The 19,960-nt window shown below is 46.0% G+C and overlaps 1 protein-coding gene across 2 annotated transcripts in view; it reads left to right on the forward strand.

Moving 5' to 3' along the window:
- Positions 1-11,901, forward strand: part of pax7a (paired box 7a) — a 50,517-nt gene extending 38,616 nt beyond the window's left edge. For both annotated transcript variants that reach the window (XM_076986049.1, XM_076986129.1), the window contains exons 8-9: positions 6,909-7,158; positions 8,750-11,901. In XM_076986049.1, coding sequence (XP_076842164.1) covers positions 6,909-7,158; positions 8,750-8,865 — 366 coding nt within the window. In that variant the 3' untranslated portion in view covers positions 8,866-11,901. The remainder of the gene's footprint in view (positions 1-6,908; positions 7,159-8,749) is intronic.
- The last annotated feature ends 8,059 nt before the right edge of the window (positions 11,902-19,960 follow it).

Raw genomic sequence — 19,960 nt, forward strand, 5'->3', positions numbered from 1 at the left:
TTCGTTTCTCCCTACCTCTGTCTCCCTCGCATTCTCTCTCTCTCATGCTCTCTCTATCTCCTCTCTCTACTTCTGTTCTCTCCATCTCTATTGGCCCATCCTTCTGTCCTTCTCTCCCTCTGCATCTCTACCACCCCCTCCTCCCACACCCCTATTCCTTTATCCACCTATCCTACCTCTCTCCATTTCTCTTCCCTAGACGGAAGCTTCTTTTCACTTTTGATTAATGTGCTGCAGCCAATTAAAGCGGTGACACCCGGCACGGCCCCGTCATCTGCTCTGTGCCACCAGCCGGCTTGGCTCCATGTTCCCGCCTGGCTAATTGCCTGCACTTGCCTTCCACCATGACCAAAAGCCCCCTAATCAAATTTATGCGACCACTGTTATTTTTAAATAGTCATTTTGTCTCCTCAGATGGGGGGCTGGGCCACGACAGCCAGCCCACATTGGGGTGGAGGGGAGTCCAGATTTCTAACAAAATGCCTGATCACCAGTTGATAAATGGACGATGTCAGGACAGAGCCAATATGTTGTGGCTTGACTGGTGTGATATATTTGTAACATTTAACAGAACTCACATTATCAGATAGAATTAGTTGTTAATATATAATATATAAATATGTCTTGCATTCTGAATACATTGTTTTAACAAAAAGCTCAACTGTGAAGGATGAGCTTTGGTTGTCCAGGTTTATAAATGAATGGAATTAAATGAGCATAATAACCCCCACCCACCTGACAGTAATCATCCCCTCAGGACTCCCTTTTATAACATCAACCCACTATGGCCTGAGATATGAACTATGAAAAAAAGTATTTTGCAATTTCCAGCTAAGCGGGTATCAGTCTATCAGATCAGTGAGGGTGTGAGATGTTATTCTGCTCCTCTTCGATAATTCACACACAAAATGCACACACACACACACACACACACACACACACACACACACACACACACACACACAAACACTTTCACCAGCTCACACACACTCAGAGGGCACATTCTCTGCGGTTTGCCTCTCTGACCCGCGCTAAACTTGAAGGTACCACCGGAGGGCACAGGCAGACGGGGGAGCTAGCAGTGACAAGGTCTCCTTAATCCACTGTGGGCCAGATTAGAAGGGTGTGTGTGTGTGTGTGTGTGTGTGTGTGTGTGTGTGTGTGTGTGTGTGTGTGTGTGTGTGTGTGTGTGTGTGTGTGTGTGTGTGTGTGTGTGTGTGTGTGTGTGTGTGTGTGTGTGTGTGCATGTTTTGGCACACAGACTGGTATTGGGAACTAAGGTCTCTGCTATCTTCTCTGCAGGCAGGCAGGCCCTGAGGCTAACTCAGTCCTGCAGAAGGCTTTGTGCTTTCCACCCACGCCAGTACCCCCTCCAGCTGCACATCCACTCACTGCATGTCTTCCTCCTGCCTCCCCTCCCCCACTTCACATCCCTTATCATATTTTTTACGTTTTATTGCATTTGGGTATTGTACTTTCCATACTCTCACAAAGCCGTTTTATGTGTTGTGTGTTTATGTGAGTTCTAATTTTCGTCACTGTTCCTTAGGAGTTTTGTGCAGTTTGTGGTTACGTTTCAAGGCCTTGTGACTTTACATTTTGGGATGTTCTCAATGTTTCACTTTCAACTTTGCTTTTAAAGTAGCTGTTTTGAGAAGCCACCAATGTTCCTTCACCTTCGGTTGGGAAAAATGTAGCCTAGCGGGTATTCAGACTCGTAACAAAGACTTAGCATTCGCCTTGTGGTAAAATTGCCTCTCGAAACCTTCTCATCCATGTTGAACAGATTCCTTTTCACACTGTCAGCCATCAGGCTGTATTCTGGTACTGAGCCGCTCGTCAAACATGGAAGCGCACAAAAACATGTATAATATGACTGTTAGGGGAATTAGGAGGCTATGAAAGAAATGCTTATGTGCGCTACGAATGAACTGTTTGTTTATCTGAAAGGATGCACATTGTATCAATTTGCAGTTCTGCATTTGGGGAGCCGGAGGCTGGACGGTCTCAGAAGTTATGAGAATTAATTAGGTTTTTTTTTTTTTTTTTTTTAACTATTATTACTATTTATTGAGCAGTCTATTGGGAGCAAGCCAGGCGAGAGGCAGGGATGCCCTGAGGTGCTGTCCTTTCAACACTGGAGTCCTGGCGCTGGTTATCTCTGCTCCACACAGCACATGCAGAGTCAAGCAACGAAATGAGGAACGCTACAGACGATGGAGACGGATAGAGAGAGGGAGGGAGAGGAGAAAGAGAGAGAGAGGAGCGGAGAAAAAGACAGACGAGCCAGGAGCTGCTCAGCCCTGCTGAGGACTATCTCGACGAACGGGGCTCATCTGTCGTCTGCGCTGCGTGGCTTTTATCAGTGTCAGGGTAGCGATAGCTGCCGGCAGGATGAGGAGCGTGTTTTCCCACTCCAGCTGGGAGATATTTCAGATTACGCTTGACGCTCATATCAGATTAAGAGTGGGAATGCTATTGATTTTTGTTCATTTAGCTACACTAGCGTCCCGGTAGGTGAGCAGATTTGTAATAGGATCTCAGCTCAGTTTAAGGGTCTAATCTCCCGCCTGCAGCAAGAGTTCAGCAGTTATGTGTTTTTGACCAAGGTATGCCAAGGTTAAACCAACTCCCCTTCTCTCCCAAACACTTGCTACCTTCCAAAGAATGTTCTGCAGTTTCACAGCAGACAGAAAAGTGAATCTGAAGTGCAAATTGCCCTTAGGACAGGTCTCAAAAATAAGTATTGACTTCCTGAGTATTACTAAGGGCACAGAATGAACTTGACCAAGAGCCTTTTTCCATGTTTCTGTGCATTGAGAAGGTAAAATTCTTTCATTCATTAATACATGCCATATTAAAACCTGCTGTCATAATTTGGAATAAGAAATCATTAATGACATGTTGTTAAAGGGTTTCAGAATTGAAATTATGGCATTTTATACTATCTGTGTACCAAAAGCTCGCTCAGTGAAGCTACAAAAGTCCTGGTCACTCTCTCTCTCTCTCTGAAGGAGCTTATTTTTCCACCTCCTGTTGAGGAACTCCAAGAGAAATCTTTGCATTATAATTAGAAGTGCTGATAGAGGCATGGGCTCTTGATTGTCTACCACTTTTTAATTTAATGTGCATATGAAAAGAGGAAGAAGTGTAATCAAGCTTCAATTAACTGATGACTAAATCTGTCCCATCCCTCAAGCTGCTGTCCCCTGGACCCCCGACAAGTCAGCCTCACCACCCCCAACACTCCCACACCCTCACCTCTTCCTCCACCCTCACCACCCCCAACACTCCCACACCCTCACCTCCTCCTCCACCCTCACCACCCCCAACACTCCCACACCCTCACCTCCTCCTCCACCCTCACCACCCCCAACACTCCCACACCCTCACCTCCTCCTCCACCCTCACCACCCCCAACACTCCCACACCCTCACCACCTCCTCCACCCTCACCACCTCCCACACCCTCACCACCTCCTCCACCCTCACCTCCTCCTCCACCCTCACCACCCCCAACACTCCCACACCCTCACCACCTCCTCCACCCTCACCACCTCCCACACCCTCACCACCTCCTCCACCCTCACCACCTCCCACACCCTCACCACCTCCTCCACCCTCACCACCTCCTCCACCCTCACCACCTCCCACACCCTCACCACCTCCTCCACCCTCACCACCTCCCACACCCTCACCACCCCCAACACTCCCACACCCTCACCACCTCCTCCACCCTCACCACCTCCCACACCCTCACCACCTCCCACACCCTCACCACCTCCTCCACCCTCACCACCCCCAACACTCCCACACCCTCACCTCCTCCTCCACCCTCACCACCCCCAACACTCCCACACCCTCACCTCCTCCTCCACCCTCACCACCTCCCACACCCTCACCACCTCCTCCACCCTCACCACCCCCAACACTCCCACACCCTCACCACCTCCTCCACCCTCACCACCTCACCACCCCCAACACTCCCACACCCTCACCACCTCCTCCACCCTCACCACCTCACCACCCCCAACACTCCCACACCCTCACCACCTCCTCCACCCTCACCACCTCCCACACCCTCACCACCTCCTCCACCCTCACCACCTCCTCCACCCTCACCACCTCCCACACCCTCACCACCTCCTCCACCCTCACCACCCCCAACACTCCCACACCCTCACCACCTCCTCCACCCTCACCACCTCCTCCACCCTCACCACCTCCCACACCCTCACCACCTCCTCCACCCTCACCACCTCCCACACCCTCACCACCTCCTCCACCCTCACCACCCCCAACACTCCCACACCCTCACCACCTCCTCCACCCTCACCACCTCCCACACCCTCACCTCCTCCTCCACCCTCACCTCCTCCCACACCCTCACCTCCTCCCCCACCCTCACCACCTCCCACACCCTCGCTTCTTCCTCTACCCTCACCTACTTCCCCACCCCCAAGGTCCTCCATTCTTGGCCATTGTTGCAGTGCTACAAGGGCTACTTGAGCTCTTCCACTCACTACTCCATTTTAATCAGGAAATGTATGAATCTCTAATCCATATGGGCACATCATATGTGGAGCAGTTAAGGCAGGGGCCATGAAGCTCCAGCTTATGGATCCATGTCACATGTGGACTCTGCGAGTGTGTGTGTGTGTGTGTGTGTGTGTGTGTGTGTGTGTGTGTGTGTGTGTGTGTTGTGTGTGTGTGTGTGTGTGTGTGTGCGTGTGTGTGCGCGTGTGTGTTTGTGAGTGTGTGTGCGTGCATGTGTGTGTGTGCGTGTGTGTGTGTGTGTGTGTGTCTGAGAGTGGATGAGTCAGGAAGGAGCTGAGGGGGCCTCCACACTGATAGAATTAATATGAGGAAGTGGCTAACCAGCTTTATGTTTCTGATGTTCCTCAAGTGCTTCACATTTCCTGGGAGAAGCAGTTGTCAAATCACAACGTGACTGCGTTAATCACAATGTGATTCCATCTGCTGTGGTGCAGGCCTGCTGTGTCTCAGGGCCGTCTGCATGCACCACCACAAAGGCACTCAGGCACTATGTTTTTTCCGTCCTCCAGGCTATTTTGCATGGCATAGTCAGTGTGGAGATCTGCGGTTAAACTAACTCGGACCGGGCTGAACGAGGGCAGTGTGTGGCGGTGAGAAGTGCATACAGGTTGGGTCTGCGTGAGTGTGTGTTTAACGAGCATCGTGATGCACTAATTGGTTTAGCAGCCATTGAGGTCAAAGGCCAACATAGCGTAGCAAGACACAACGCAAACCTGATGTGGGGAGAGAAAGTCCGAGGGGATGGTGTGAGATTCCGTGCCTCTATCTTGTGCCTCTTCCTGCCTTCCTGAGCTCTCTCTCTCCCTCACTACACCTCACGTCCCAGGATTCCAGTCCCATAAAATGCTAAAAAATGCTCAGATGTGTAATGCACGTTAAAGATTTATTGTCTTGTTTGTAGAACAGTTCCAGTGTTATTGGCCTACCTGAACATTTTACCCACATTTCAGTGCTTCCTCTCCCGCATCTGGCATCATTTGACCTCAGTACCCACCTCCATCATACTACTCACCCATACATCATACACTGTGGATTTTCAGCATTGGAACATCTCTTACCCACTTTCAACATTCAGTGATATATGACAGATTTGATAAAGTTCATTAAATAAATGACCCTGCAAAGTCAGTGAAGTTCAGGGAGTTAATGTGAAGCATCCCTGTTCTCATCACGTTCAAATTATTCATCGAACAAAGCAGGATGAATGGGAAACTGAGCTGAGGCGGGTTTGTGTGGTGATGGGTTATGTAAAGCGCTTTGGCCTAGGTCGGGTCCGGAGCGGCGCGTGGTGGTTACACAGGTCTGGGCCTGCGCTCACACTCCTGCCTGATTGTTATTCATGAGTGCTGGGCTCAGGGGAGGCCTGACAGGCATGATTAGGGTCTCCCTCAGTGCGTGTTCTACTGGAGCCCTTGGGACAGGGGGCTGGCTCACACCACTGATGGGGAGTGAGGGGCCTGGCCTACACCTTCTCTTCTTCCACTCATTCTCTCTCCTCTCCTCCCTCAGGCCCTCTTAGTCAGTCCAGAAGTCCTCACTGGTCATGCTGTCTGGCTGGCACTCTTTTCGACTCACTTGGCTCTCTCTTTCTCTCTCTCTCTCTCTCTCTCTCTCTCTCTCTCTCTCTCTCTCTCTCTCTCTCTCTCTCTCTCTCTCTCTCTCACTGAACACTAAGAGGACTCTGAATACAGAGGAAGAATAATCTCTGTCATGAGGTCCAGTTTATTCCTGGCTCTGACCAAATGATCAGGTCACTCAAATCAATAAAAAGTTATGACCTAACCATCTCTTTCTTCATCTCTTCATCCCTTTCTGTCTGTTTAATCTTCTCTCTCTATCTCTCACTCTCCTCTCTCTCTCCATCTCTTGCTCCCTCCTTCTCTCTCTTACTCTCCTCCTCTCTCTCTCCACCCTCTGCAGGTGATGAGTATACTGAGTAACCCCAGCGCTTCTCTCTCTTACTCTCCTCCTCTCTCTCTCCACCCTCTGCAGGTGATGAGTATACTGAGTAACCCCAGCGCTTCTCTCTCTTACTCTCCTCCTCTCTCTCTCCATGCTCTGCAGGTGATGAGTATACTGAGTAACCCCAGCGCTTCTCTCTCTTACTCTCCTCCTCTCTCTCTCCACGCTCTGCAGGTGATGAGTATACTGAGTAACCCCAGCGCTTCTCTCTCTTACTCTCCTCCTCTCTCTCTCCACCCTCTGCAGGTGATGAGTATACTGAGTAACCCCAGCGCTTCTCTCTCTTACTCTCCTCCTCTCTCTCTCCACGCTCTGCAGGTGATGAGTATACTGAGTAACCCCAGCGCTTCTCTCTCTTACTCTCCTCCTCTCTCTCTCCACGCTCTGCAGGTGATGAGTATACTGAGTAACCCCAGCGCTGTGCCCTCCCAGCCTCAGCACGACTTCTCCATCTCCCCCCTGCACGGCGGCCTTGACACCACCAACCCCATCTCAGCCAGCTGCAGCCAGCGGTCCGATCCCATCAAGAGCGCCGACAGCCTGGCCTCGTCCCAGTCCTACTGCCCACCCACCTACAGCGCCACCAGTTACAGCGTGGACCCTGTTGCTGCTGGTTACCAGTACAGCCAGTACGGCCAGAGTAAGTCCAGCTCTAACCACATTACTTTGTGTGCTTTTGAAAAAGTAAATGTGTTAGGGAAATGGGGAATGTGTTAATGCAAGTTTGATTTGATTTGGCAAATTAGAGATTAGAGGTTTAACCTGACTTGGATGCCAAAAATTGCTTGTAGATAGATCCTTTATTAATCACTGTTAATTGTGGCTATCACCCAGCAAATATTTATTTATAGTGTTTATACTGTGAAGAGTTGCCTTAGAAACATTTACAGCAAACATTTAGACATTCTCCAACAATACAGGTATTAGCACTATCCTATAGCCTGAGTTTGTATTACTCTGTGTCATAAGCAGGGCGTATGTGTAGAGAGAGTTTCTGTGCATCACCTTTCACATGTGGTTATTCTTCTTGGGTGAATCAGTCAGCAAAGGGTTTTAATTTGGTGACCTTTCACCTGATGAAGGCCATCACTGGTTTAGGCCAACATGAAATCAGATTGCCTCCTTTGGCGACAGTCAAGGTGGTGAGTTCCGGACAACCGGTGTGTAAGCACCACCACCCCCCACCACCACCCCCACCCCCGATGAGACCCCTGTGGCCCCCAGAGCAGACACATGCTCCTGATAAAGAGCTCGCCTGTGGCCCAGGGCCTCCTGGTTAGTCACACCCAGCTCTGCCGCACTGGGCAAGTGGGCACAGGGCCACTTCAAAGGCAGGCCTGGCGCCCCGAGGGAACCCTGTCCTCTTAACCACCTTTCTCCCGTCTCTCACACACGCACATGGACACATGCTGCAGGGCAGGAAAGGACTGATTGATTAAATTAGCATAATCAGTGGCTGATGTTGTTATGAGGGCAAACAGCAGCACTCCTCAGTGATGTGCAACAGTGTGTGTGTGTGTGTGTGTGTGTGTGTGTGTGTGTGTGTGTGTGTGTGTGTGTGTGTGTGTGTGTGTGTGCGCGTGTGTGCGCATGTGTGTGTGTGTGTGTGTGTGTGTGTGTGTGTGTGTGTGTGTACAGGAGTTATGGTTGGATCAGTATGAAGGAGCAGGGCCTGATGGGGTTGAGCTGACGGGCGGGTGTCAGGTTTATAATCAGAGAGATTGAGTGACGCAGGCTTCTTAATGACTGCAGGATGAATGAGAGGAGCTTGATGAGGAAAAAGAGGGTGGGGATGAAGAGTGTATGAGGCATGAAATCTGAGATGCCAAGAGTAATAAAGAGTGACACACACACACGCACACACACACACACACACACACACACACACACACACACCACACACACACACACACATACTTCATGACACCTTGACTTTCTACTCAGGACTAGGATCATCACTAGGAATAGACTCAGAACAAAACTACATGTGCAGTTTTGTGGTTTTATTCATTCGTTATTCATTCATTCACACAGCACAAATTGTTATACCGATGAAGGCAGTGCATACAGTATACAGTATATTTAGTAGCATTTGTGCAGTTGTGTCATGTACATTGAGAACTGTGACTACTCCCTACTCAACTGTGTGTGTGTGTGTGTGTGTGTGTGTGTGTGTGTGTGTGTGTGTGTGTGTGTGCGTGTGTGCGTGTGTGTGTGTGTGTAATACGCAGGTGCAGTGGACTACCTGGCTAAGAACGTGAGCCTGTCCACCCAGAGGCGGATGAAGCTGGCCGACCACTCCGCTGTTTTGGGGCTGCTACAGGTGGAGACAGGACAGGCCTACTGACAACTGCCCCCACCCTAGCAGCTCACACACACACACACTCTCACACTCCACCCATGCACAGGTATATCCAGTACCAGTTCGAATCCTCCATCACGCGTGTGCATGTGTGTGTGCGGAGGCAGTGCTTCACCCTCTGCGGGTCCTGCTATATGAGTGAACGCCCCTCTGAGATGTTACCTCCATGCTTCTCCACACGGGCACACTGCCCCTTGTGCTCCTCCTCTTCCTCATTTCCTCTTGGAGAGCACAGAGCAAATGGCCACAGGCACTTCCATGACTGCTGTGATCAGCAAGAATTCCAACCTCTTCGGAGCCAATTCCAGCTGTATTCCCACCTTGCTGTATATAATTGTCTATGAGTTCAATGAGCTAAAATTGTTAATGATAATGTTTTTTTTCTATTGATATTGTTCTTATAATTATCTGCTCCATAGTTGTTGTAATTATGATTATTGTATTTCCTTTGCTCTCTTAATACACCTGTAGCATTATTTCCTTGCTCTCCCACTTTGAATGTGAAGTCTTAATGTGAAGCGCTTGCTAGCAGTGTGTGTGTGTGTGTGTGTGTGTGTCTGTGCGCGCGGGTGCACGTGTGTGTGTGTGTGTGTGTGTGTGTGTGTGTGTGTGTGTGTATGTGTGTGTGTGTGTGTGTGTGTGTGTGTGTGTGTGTGTGTGTGTGTGTGTGTGTGCTGCGAAACACGTGGCCCATGTTCTTTCCACGTTCCTGGATCCCTGGGCTACTGTGTTCCTGAACAATTCGACCTTCTGTACTTTCATATTTCGCTTGACATTCCGTACCAACTTGGCCACTCTGTGAAACATCTGGCTAGGGGTGTTTCACGGAGATCACCTTCCTCTGAGCAGACAGATGCCTCTCTGTACCCAGCACCCAAACCTCCCATCACTACTCACTGTTCTTAGCCATCCAGCAGGTAAAATGCAAGAGGACAGGAGAAAATTGTGCATTTTAGTTTATTAGTTGCAGAAGAAGACCAAAGTCCACAATCCCCTAAATTCTGCCTTAAAGTTAAATCGCAGTTTGATTTAAATCAATGGTAAACATTGTGTCTCTCACAAACCTGTTATAAGTGGAATACTGACACAGCCAGGGAGCACTCCCATCACCCCCTACCCTATAAACACTCCCATCACCCCCTATCCTATAAACACTCCCACAATCTCCTCCCCTATAAACACTCCCATCACCCCCTACCCTATAAACACTCCCATCACCCCTACCCTATAAACACTCCCACAATCTCCTCCCCTATAAACACTCCTATCACCCCCTACCCTATAAACACTCCCATCACCCCCTACCCTATAAACACTCCCATCACCCCTACCCTATAAACACTCCCATCACCCCTACCCTATAAACACTCCCACAATCTCCTCCCCTATAAACACTCCTATCACCCCCTACCCTATAAACACTCCCATCACCCCCTACCCTATAAACACTCCCATCACCCCCTACCCTATAAACACTCCCATCACCCCTACCCTATAAACACTCCCATCACCCCTACCCTATAAACACTCCCATCACCCCCTACCCTATAAACACTCCCATCACCCCCACCCAATAAACACTCCCATCACCCCATACCCTATAAACACTCCCATCACCCCTACCCTATAAACACTCAAATCACCCCTACCCTATAAACACTCCCTTCACCCTCCACCTTATGAACACTCCCATCACCCCTACCTTATAAGCACTCCCATAATCCCCTACCCTATAAGCACTTCCATCACTCCCTACCCTAAAAACACTCCCATCACCCCCTACCCTATAAGCACTCCCATCACCCCCTACCCTCCCTGGGAAGATTAGAGCTGGCTGTGGCATTCACATGCATTTTGGCAAATCAAATAATCCTTACAACAGATAAGGGACACATGTAACACAACATCAACCTCTCACTCATAACTCTGTTTTTTTCTTTTTCTTTCTTTCTTTCTTTCTTTCTTTCTTTCTTTCTCTTTTCATCTCTCATGGGGCAAGTACTCTGCCTCTTTTGTGCTGTTTGTCTGACCTCCATACATCCATACTCTCCTTCAACTGATAATCCCCTGCATTTATCCACATGTACAAAATTCTTTTAAAAAAATTGTGAATTTTCAATCTTTGTGTAGCCCTATTAGTTCACACTGCAACACAGTCAGTTTAGTTGCTTATAAATGGAATTGTACAGTAGACCAGATTGTTTATTGTTTGTTTATAAAGAGTATGTTTTATACTAAAACAAAGATGATGTTCAGTGGTAGATGAAATAAGGGATCTGTCTTATAATGTATTTCTTTTCCTTTTTGTGTTTCCTGGTTTCTCTTCCTTTGCTTTTAATTGATATGTATTATTCACTACTAGAACACACAGGAGTGTATTATCTTTGGTTCCTGTTAAGATCAAAATTCAATTCCCAAAAAATTGTGAAACATATTTTTGACATTTGACCACCATTGACCACAGATGGAGTATTGTCTCCTTGTTGAAAACCGCTCAGATTATTCTTCTTGAAACAAATATGTGAATAGAATTTAGATGATACAGACTTTTCATGCTAAAGGAGTGATGACTCATCAGAAAGTCATGACTCGGCTTTCTATTGGACCAATGAGTTTGCAGGGGAGCACAGTAATCCGCCATGCTACCGGGGTAATCACAATCAAACCTCCTTTGGGCTTAACTTAAGAAACAGGCTTACAAGATCTGCACTGACCTAAGCATGTGTATACCAAGTAAAGTGCTTCTAGTGTAGAACAAACTTTGGCTAATACAAACATTAATAAATATTTGGATATTCTAAAGTGTATTACTCAACATCGCCAGCCCTGTTGTGAGCCCCTAAACTCTGAAACCGCTCACTCCTTCTCCCTGTGTTTTCTTCCATTTCTGTTCAGCATGTATGTGTACATTCTCATGGTATAATTTATTCTGCTCTATGACGTAGTAGCGTAGTGGGAAACTTGTATTTGGTATTTACTACCTTCAGCCTGTTGGTGTCTTTCCTGTAACACTGGCGTAAATGTTACCAATTAAAGCTCTGAAACAGTCAAGACTTGGGTGTGTTATTACTTTTAACAGCTTTTAATGAATTATGTTGAAGAAATGTTATTTATCCAATCAATCATGGTTTTCATAGAATGCTAAAATTAATAATAAAAAGTAATTACAATGGGTATACTATGGGTCAGCTGATGACTGATAATATGAGGATAATTGATAATAAACTGATAATTACATTTTCTTTATATTTTAATGTTAATATTCATTCATTAATCTTGTAAACTCTGGAGGAGTTGGAACCAAATCTGGAGCCAGTCCATCAAAGGGCACTACCTTCAACCAATATAAACATAACAAGCATTTAAGCATTTAAAATGAATCAGTTTATAACATCTGTGCAACCTTTTTTATTATTCTTTTTTCTTTTTTATTATTCACATTAACATATGTTTTTACATAATTTAACCGTTAAATTTATAGTTTATAAATATATATCAAACACTTTTGCTGTTTGCAAAGGCGGAAATCTCTAGCATGCTGAACCATGAGAGAAAGAGATGGTTAGGGCATGACTCTTGATTGATTTGAGCTACCACACAATTATCCATTATCATTTGGAAGGGGGGATTTATGTGCAGATCTTCACAGCAGATCTCACCAGTACTCCACATAAAAATATTTTAAAAGAATACATAAAAATTCAGAAAACATTTCTTATAGACTACCTATTTGGAATTTCAGTAAATATATTTAGCTAACAAGCTACTGGCCAAATATGATTTTCCCTTTACTATGCAATATAAATATTTTATAACAATGATAAAATGCTCTATTAAACATATTAATTAAAATATCATAATAAAAAATCTGTTTGAAAGATCGGTTTAAGAATCGTCTAGTGTGAATGAGACACATTGTGAATGAGAGCAGCATGAATGAACATGAGGGTGTGAAAGCAGTGTGTGTTTAGGCCCTACGGTGAGGCACACTGTTGGAGGTGAAGGGTTCATTCGTCAAATATAGATGCCTGGCAGAAGCCCTGATGGAAAGTACCAGTCGTTGCGTGAATGCCCCCCAGTCTCCCCAGTAGTTACACCACGGCTCAGCACCGCAGCCATTCTGCTGATTCCTGACGTGGTTCTTAAGTTACGATGATCTCCTACGAGCCTGACGCCGTTTGTTTTCCACGCATTTCATTTTGGGACCTCCCGTCTCGACCACTATCTGCGCGCTTCTAAACGGGCTGGAGGAACAGATCCGGAACACTGCTGTGCACAGCTGTGGGAAGCTATTCATCGCACCAGTGTCCAGCACTGAAATCCCTCTCCACTAACATTTGTCTGGCTTGGCCCGTCTCCACTCATCGTGGTCTGGTGCCAGGGACAGCAGTCGCCCCAGACCGCTCAGATATGCCGAGCACACCAAGGAATTCCAGTACTCTGGGGTGTAGGCCTCAGCTGCCATGCATTTAACACACATATAATGCGATCACCACTAAGTGCATTTTTCTAATGGCATGCCAAATGGGTATGCAGTACATGTATGGCATCTGTGGATGGTAGGTGGTAATGATGTGTTAATCACTCATTTACAGTAATCTCTTGTAGATAACCCTGCATCAGACATGATGTATACCTCTGTGGAAATGGATCGGGAAAATAGATTGCTAATAAAACGGCAGTGTGTTGTAAGACATCACTCATTCTGATTTAATGGTATAATACTCGGATGAATTTGTGTGTTGATGTCCCGATCTATTTGTACAGTTTCTGAGTTATGGTCAGTCCTTCAAGTGTGGTTGTATGTATGTGTGTGCTTCTGTTTCTGTGTGGCACATCCAACTGTTCTTTTTCCTGCTTTCTGTTCCGCTGTGTCTAGGATTAGGCCCAAGTATGTGTTCTGGTTGTCCCTTTTGCTCTAACGTGCATCCTGAGGCCTCCACCCCCAACGTCCTCTCCTCTTCTCTCTTCTTCCCTCTGTTCCTCCCCTACAAGGAGGCGCACCACTCTGCCATGCTCCGCCATTGCTCCACTCTCCTCTCCACCTCCTTTGATGCCGTAATTGATTGAGCACAGGCGGAAGGATAAACAGAACCCACAAGAGCCAATTCCGCTCGCCTCTCCTGCAAAGGTTCTGATAAAAAAAAGAGTGCCACTGCCTCACAGGACTCTGAGCGGTCGCTTGCACTTAGACGTGCGGCCGGCGGAGGTGGCGAGGTGCCACGCTAGCTTAGCTCTCCGGCTTCTTCCAAGTGGCTGGGGCCCTGTGTCCTGTCAGTAATGGGCTTGTTTAGATCAGAGGGATGGAAATATCACTCCTGAGCTTCAAGAGGAGAGAGCGACGCTCGCAGTGGAGCTGCTATCTCCTGGGAGGCAGGCCTGTGGCGTGGGCTGAGCCTCGAGAGTGTGCCACTCGCGTGAGAGAGAGGGAGAGAGAAGGGGACCTTGATTTGGATCTAATGAAGAAAAGCGGGCACTGGTGAAAAAAATAAGTGCCAGGAAGCAGCACTGGACAGGCATGGAGAATGAGGCACCCGAGCCAGCATGATTGGCCAGGACCTGAGAGAGCTGGACTCAAAATGGAGTTCAGTGAAGGTGGTTTAATGAAGTCATTACTGCTCCAGTTTCCGATCTCCTGATGTGAACTTTTGCACATGTGGGTAAATTGTGAGGTGTGGACGATTGGCATTTCACCTCATGGAATGGAAATAGTGGCACACCAGCCCTGTGTGTTCAACAAAGCAATTCTTGACCCAGAAATGCAAAGGTGGTCTGTGTGGTAAACTTATGGGTACTCTTTAACACTTTTTCATTTTGCATTACTGGAGTAGAATCATTAGCATTTTTGTTATGCATTTAATATTGAATCATAGCAGAAATGTCAACAACAACTAGCAAAAAACTAGCAAAAAAGCAAGAACCAAAGGGTGAAGACTGAACATATACATGTTCCATATATCTCGGCAATGGTGAGAATTATCCAGCCATATTAGACCTCCGGTCTTCTTTCCCGGGCTTATGACGGATATGTCTCTGCATCCGACTCTCATGGCTGTCACACTGAAAGCATTTACGGCCCATAATTCCCTAAATCCTGTAATTATTCCAGGATACATAATGTACCTGTGCCGTGGCCTGTCTGACTTCCCACTCTGACTCCAGCTTTGCGAGAATGGAGGTCTCTGTAAGCAGGGATTTCATTCTCGTGTCTGGCAGTAGGAGATTTTTTCATCTGAAAGGAACATATTCCATTTTTACTACTTAATTTAGCTTTTAGAAAATATGGCTCTAATCATGTGCTAAAGGAATTCTGGGAAGCAAGTGGAATTAAGATTCTGATTCAAGCTGATTCATTTTGAATGTCTGCCATTCAGGGTGGATCATAAAAGACAATGTTTCTGATTGGTTTGTCCCCATCCTTAAATCTTATCCAGGTACCAAAGACACTACTTAAATCACTTTCTCCTTTACAGAAGACTCTTGATTGTCATAACATGTTTTCACTTTGCCCTTGGAATATCTGTCATAACTTTGCAAAACAAGTTCTGAACATGACCAGCTTTTGCATTTCATATAGATTCTTTCTTTCTTCTTCCTTCACTCACATTCACACACACACACACACACACACACACACACACACACACACACACACACACACCTATCTTTCCTTCTCAGTAGATAAGGAAGGGAAAAACAGCAACTGAAGTTGAAAATCTAAGAGACACTCAGCTGTGATAAGAATCGCAGAGAAGACCAGTTTTGATTTACATATAAAATCTTGGCTCGGCATGCAGACTAATTAATATTAATAACTAAAATGGAAATGAGCTCCAGACAGGGGAGACCCTAAGTGAAGAACAAACCCGGGTTTTGTTAGGGAGATGTACATAAGCCCTCTCTGAAAGGGAGTGAGCCCTTAACAAGCGTGACTCCTGGGCATAGACCACCATACACAGAGACAATTTTTCTAGATAATAGCCTATCATGCAGGATACAATTTAAATTAAAAAATGCAATTTTCACCTTGAAATGAACAAATGATTACAATTTCTATACAAATTAAGGCATCCAGGCTGTGCCTCAGTACTGTGCCGAGGCCATGAAACTTGACATAATTACCATGAAATACATTTTCAAATATTTGTATTTTGTCCATCGCTTTAAAACATGCCACTCTTGGCTCCTGTGGGTGTGTGATCTCACCTTCTGGGGGCAAAAAAAACATAAAACGAAGCGAAAATCATCAGAGATGAAAAGCTCTTCAATGGGTGAGATAAAAAATGTGAAGGAAAAGAAGAATAAAACACACACACACACACACACACACACAAACACGTTTGTACATTTGTACACAGCCAAACACACAGTAAATCAGCATAGTTCAGGTCTGTGAGCCCTGCAGCTATCTCTAAAAGCCAAATTATGGGCCCTTATCAGGAGAATCATATCTTGCAGTTATCTGCTTCTCTGACAGTACCACCCACCCCCCTTCGCCCACGCCCCCCACCGCACATGCTTTCTCTCTTTCTGTGTTGTGAATAAATGATACATGAATGTGCGTTTGGTTTCAGGGACTCAAAGTTTGGCAAGATTCACATTTACAACTTTGTTTTGTTTTCTTTGATTTGTTTTGTTTGTGTTTTTTGATGAGCTTGCTGTAAACACTGCCTTATTTAACACGTTTTTCATATAATAGCATAAAAAATGACAACATATTTATACAGCTAGTTTTTACACATTTAGATTTGCACTTTATTACAAGCATATGCAGTACAAATATAAATCATAAACACATGGACGTAATTTTGATTTCAAAAGTGGGGGGGACATGGATTTGTCGCTATTTAAATATTTGGTTTTAACTGTAAAAACTGGGGGGGACCAAAACCGGCTTTTGAAAAAGTGGGGGGGACATGTCCCCCCCGTCCCCCCCCCCAAAATTACGTCCGTGCATAAACACCACAATAAAACATTGTTTTATAATTTGTTTTAAACCATTTGAAAAAGTCTCCTGCCCTCTATGTTAGGAACATATACATGGTCCACATTAATAATGGTTTTCAAAATGTTTTTAATGTTTGAAATGAGTTTTTAATCTTTGAAACTTTTCTTTGTTGGTGTGCAATAAGTAAACATTTCAGCACTATAAAAACGACAATAGGTTTGTTTTGAGGAAACCCATGGCACATGTTCTGTTTATATTATTATTCTGTAACTAAAGTACATACTACTGCTCTGATTTTCAGTTTACTAAAACAAAAGCACTGATGGGTGTGATGCTTAGCAACTAGCTGTTTTATGCTAGCATTTTGCAGGTATTTTTTCTTACAAGAAAATCTAACATTACCTGCAATGTGTCTCTAAACCTTTTGAAAGACAGCATGTTTATATATGCAAGAAAAGTGCAGCGAAGCTAACAACAGTTAAAGTAGAAAGCAAAGACTAGTGGTGTTATTACAGGTCACCAGAGTGCACCCTCCCCCGCGGCCCGATCATATGACCAGACAATATGTGCTACAGGCACTGACACTACAATGCCCAGAGAGAGCCCATTAAAGTCTGATCTCCCCCATCTTCCTTTCCCCCTCCAATCTGTGGGATCCTCTCGACCGAGAGGCACACATCAGATTTCAATAGCCGACCTCTTAATGCTGTGGGTCAGTAGCACACCAGCAACAATTTCACACCAAAGATGAAAGAGGGAAATGAGTGGGCAGGATGCTGGGGGTGAGCACGGGGCCCCAGCCAGGCTGCTGCCCTGCCTCAGTGAACTCTGGGAAGGGACACAGAGTGGAGGTATGGGGAGGTGACCTCCAGAGGAACACCGCAGTGAGCTGGAGGGTCTGCAACTAGCCGGAGAGTTAATGACCAATGAAAACGATCAGATCCACTTCTGAAATTCAAATGATGATGCTAGTTGTTGGTGTTCTGATGTTGGTGTTTATTGTCACATTTAATGTGAGATACTATTTTTTCCCATCTCAAATTAAATGTCACATATATCATGGTCAGGAAGAAAACTGATCAATTCATTCTTCTCATTATTGTTAAGTGAAAATGTTCAAATGGAAAATTCATTACTGCAGCAAGATTGAATCAATGGAGCCGATGCATTTAAATAAACATTGTAGTTGTAAAAGGCCACAGTGGGCTAAGGTGCCAATCCATGTCTGCTTAACTGGTGGAAAGGACCCTAGGCATCTGAGAGCCCAGTGCAGGAAAATTACATGGAGTTAAATGCTTCTGTGAAACTATGTCATGGCTTCACTGGGCCACTGGACTCATGTCCACATCTGATGGTCTGTCCGTGTGTGTGTGTGTGTGTGTGTGTGTGCGCGCGTGCATGTCCGTGCGTGTGCTTTTGCGTGCGTGCGCGTGTGTGTGTGTGCATGTGTGTGTGCGTGTGTGTGTGCATTCATGCACGTGTGCATTCATTTGTGCCTGCAAAAATGACTAGTGTTTCAAATATCAACTTAAGGTCTGTGAAAATTTGCAATATAAAAAAACTGCACATAAGAATAAGAACCTCTAAAGAAGCATTTGCTTTGGTTGGCCAGCAGCCTGTAGGCACGACAGACAACCCAGATGGACTACCATTTTCTTCCCACTGTGTTTTCCCCCTTTTTGCCTAAGGGCTGGAGCTCCTCTGAGTGATGTGTTGCTTAAGTGGCTGTCAGGTGTGCCGATGGAGTAGAGGACCGTAAGTGAGTGTATAAATACAGTGTCGGATCAGCACCCCTGGGCACTGCGGTGAAGGTGCGCTAATGTGTGCGAGTACATGTGTGTGTGTATTTATCTTGTGTATTTAAGGTTTCCACAGTCATGCCTATAGCCTTTAGTCCCCTGGTCCCTATCCTCCATTTAGTGGGAGATGCTCCAAAGGCCGTCGGCATGCTTTCCCACACTCTGCCCCTCTCCTGGGGTGGGGGGCAGCTGAGAGCCTCCTTATGCATTCATGAGAGCAGCAATGGATAAATAAAAAGGTTCATTACCGTGCTAAAGTGTTACTAATGCCATGTACCTGCCACCCAGCACCTCCGAAAATCTAATGTGACACACTAGAATGGAAAATCTATTCCACCGCAGCAAAAGCCTCCAGTGGAGGTGCCGCACACTCAATGGAAATTTCTCTGTGCCTGCCCCTCCATTTGGGTCTGTCTTCAACCAATATTTACAATTCCGTAGCCATTATGTCCTACCAGGCCCTCCGTGCCACTGCCGCGACCTCCGTATTAGCTGAAAAATTGGACTTTGCAAACTTAGCAGGGTGGGGTGGTGGTGGGGGGGTGTATTGTCTCAAGCTGCCTCACATGTAATGCCTGGGTTCACAGCATGGGGGCCTCCGTAGGGGTAGCGCCCTCCCTCGCCTTCTACCCCCTCACTTCTCCCAGTGAGAGTGTATGTGTATTTCTGGAGTTAATGTATATGAATTCTGTAGAGGTATAGGCATTTCATCTTTGCAACAATGCACACACACACACACACACAAACACACACACACACACATACAGGCACACACACACACACACACACACACACACACACACACACACACACACACACACACACACACACACTTCATCATCCATCTTGGGCAGCTCCCAAACCAGTAATGATTAAAAATAACTGAAAGGTCTGTAAATAAAAGAGCTAAATAGCTGTTTATGTATTTAAGGTCATTTTTAAACAGTCTATTTCCTATTCATAATATTCAGTCTAGCACAGTTGAAAAATACATAAATAACATAGCGTATTAACTTCCCAGTTTCTCGTAATTAACTTATGTAAATAGGCGTCATTATCCAGTGTTTCTAAACAGCAGCCGTGGTGTATGCTCATGTAATTAGCTCATTAATATTTGAGGTGCAAACTCAGATTTCAGCCACAGAAGCAACACCTCAGCAGGCTGACGAAAAGCCTCTGTGAGGATGCCATGGTAACAGGGCTTAAGTGGCTTACTGGGTCCTCAAGTGCGCTTGGAGCATAACTTGTATGTGTGAGAGAGAGACATAGAGAGAGAGAGAAACATGGAGGTGGGTCTACCAAATGCGTGCAGAAAAAAATAAAGAGGCAAATA

The sequence above is a fragment of the Brachyhypopomus gauderio genome, chromosome 1, assembly GCF_052324685.1.
Source record: "Brachyhypopomus gauderio isolate BG-103 chromosome 1, BGAUD_0.2, whole genome shotgun sequence".
In the NCBI taxonomy this organism is placed as follows: Eukaryota; Metazoa; Chordata; class Actinopteri; order Gymnotiformes; family Hypopomidae; genus Brachyhypopomus; species Brachyhypopomus gauderio.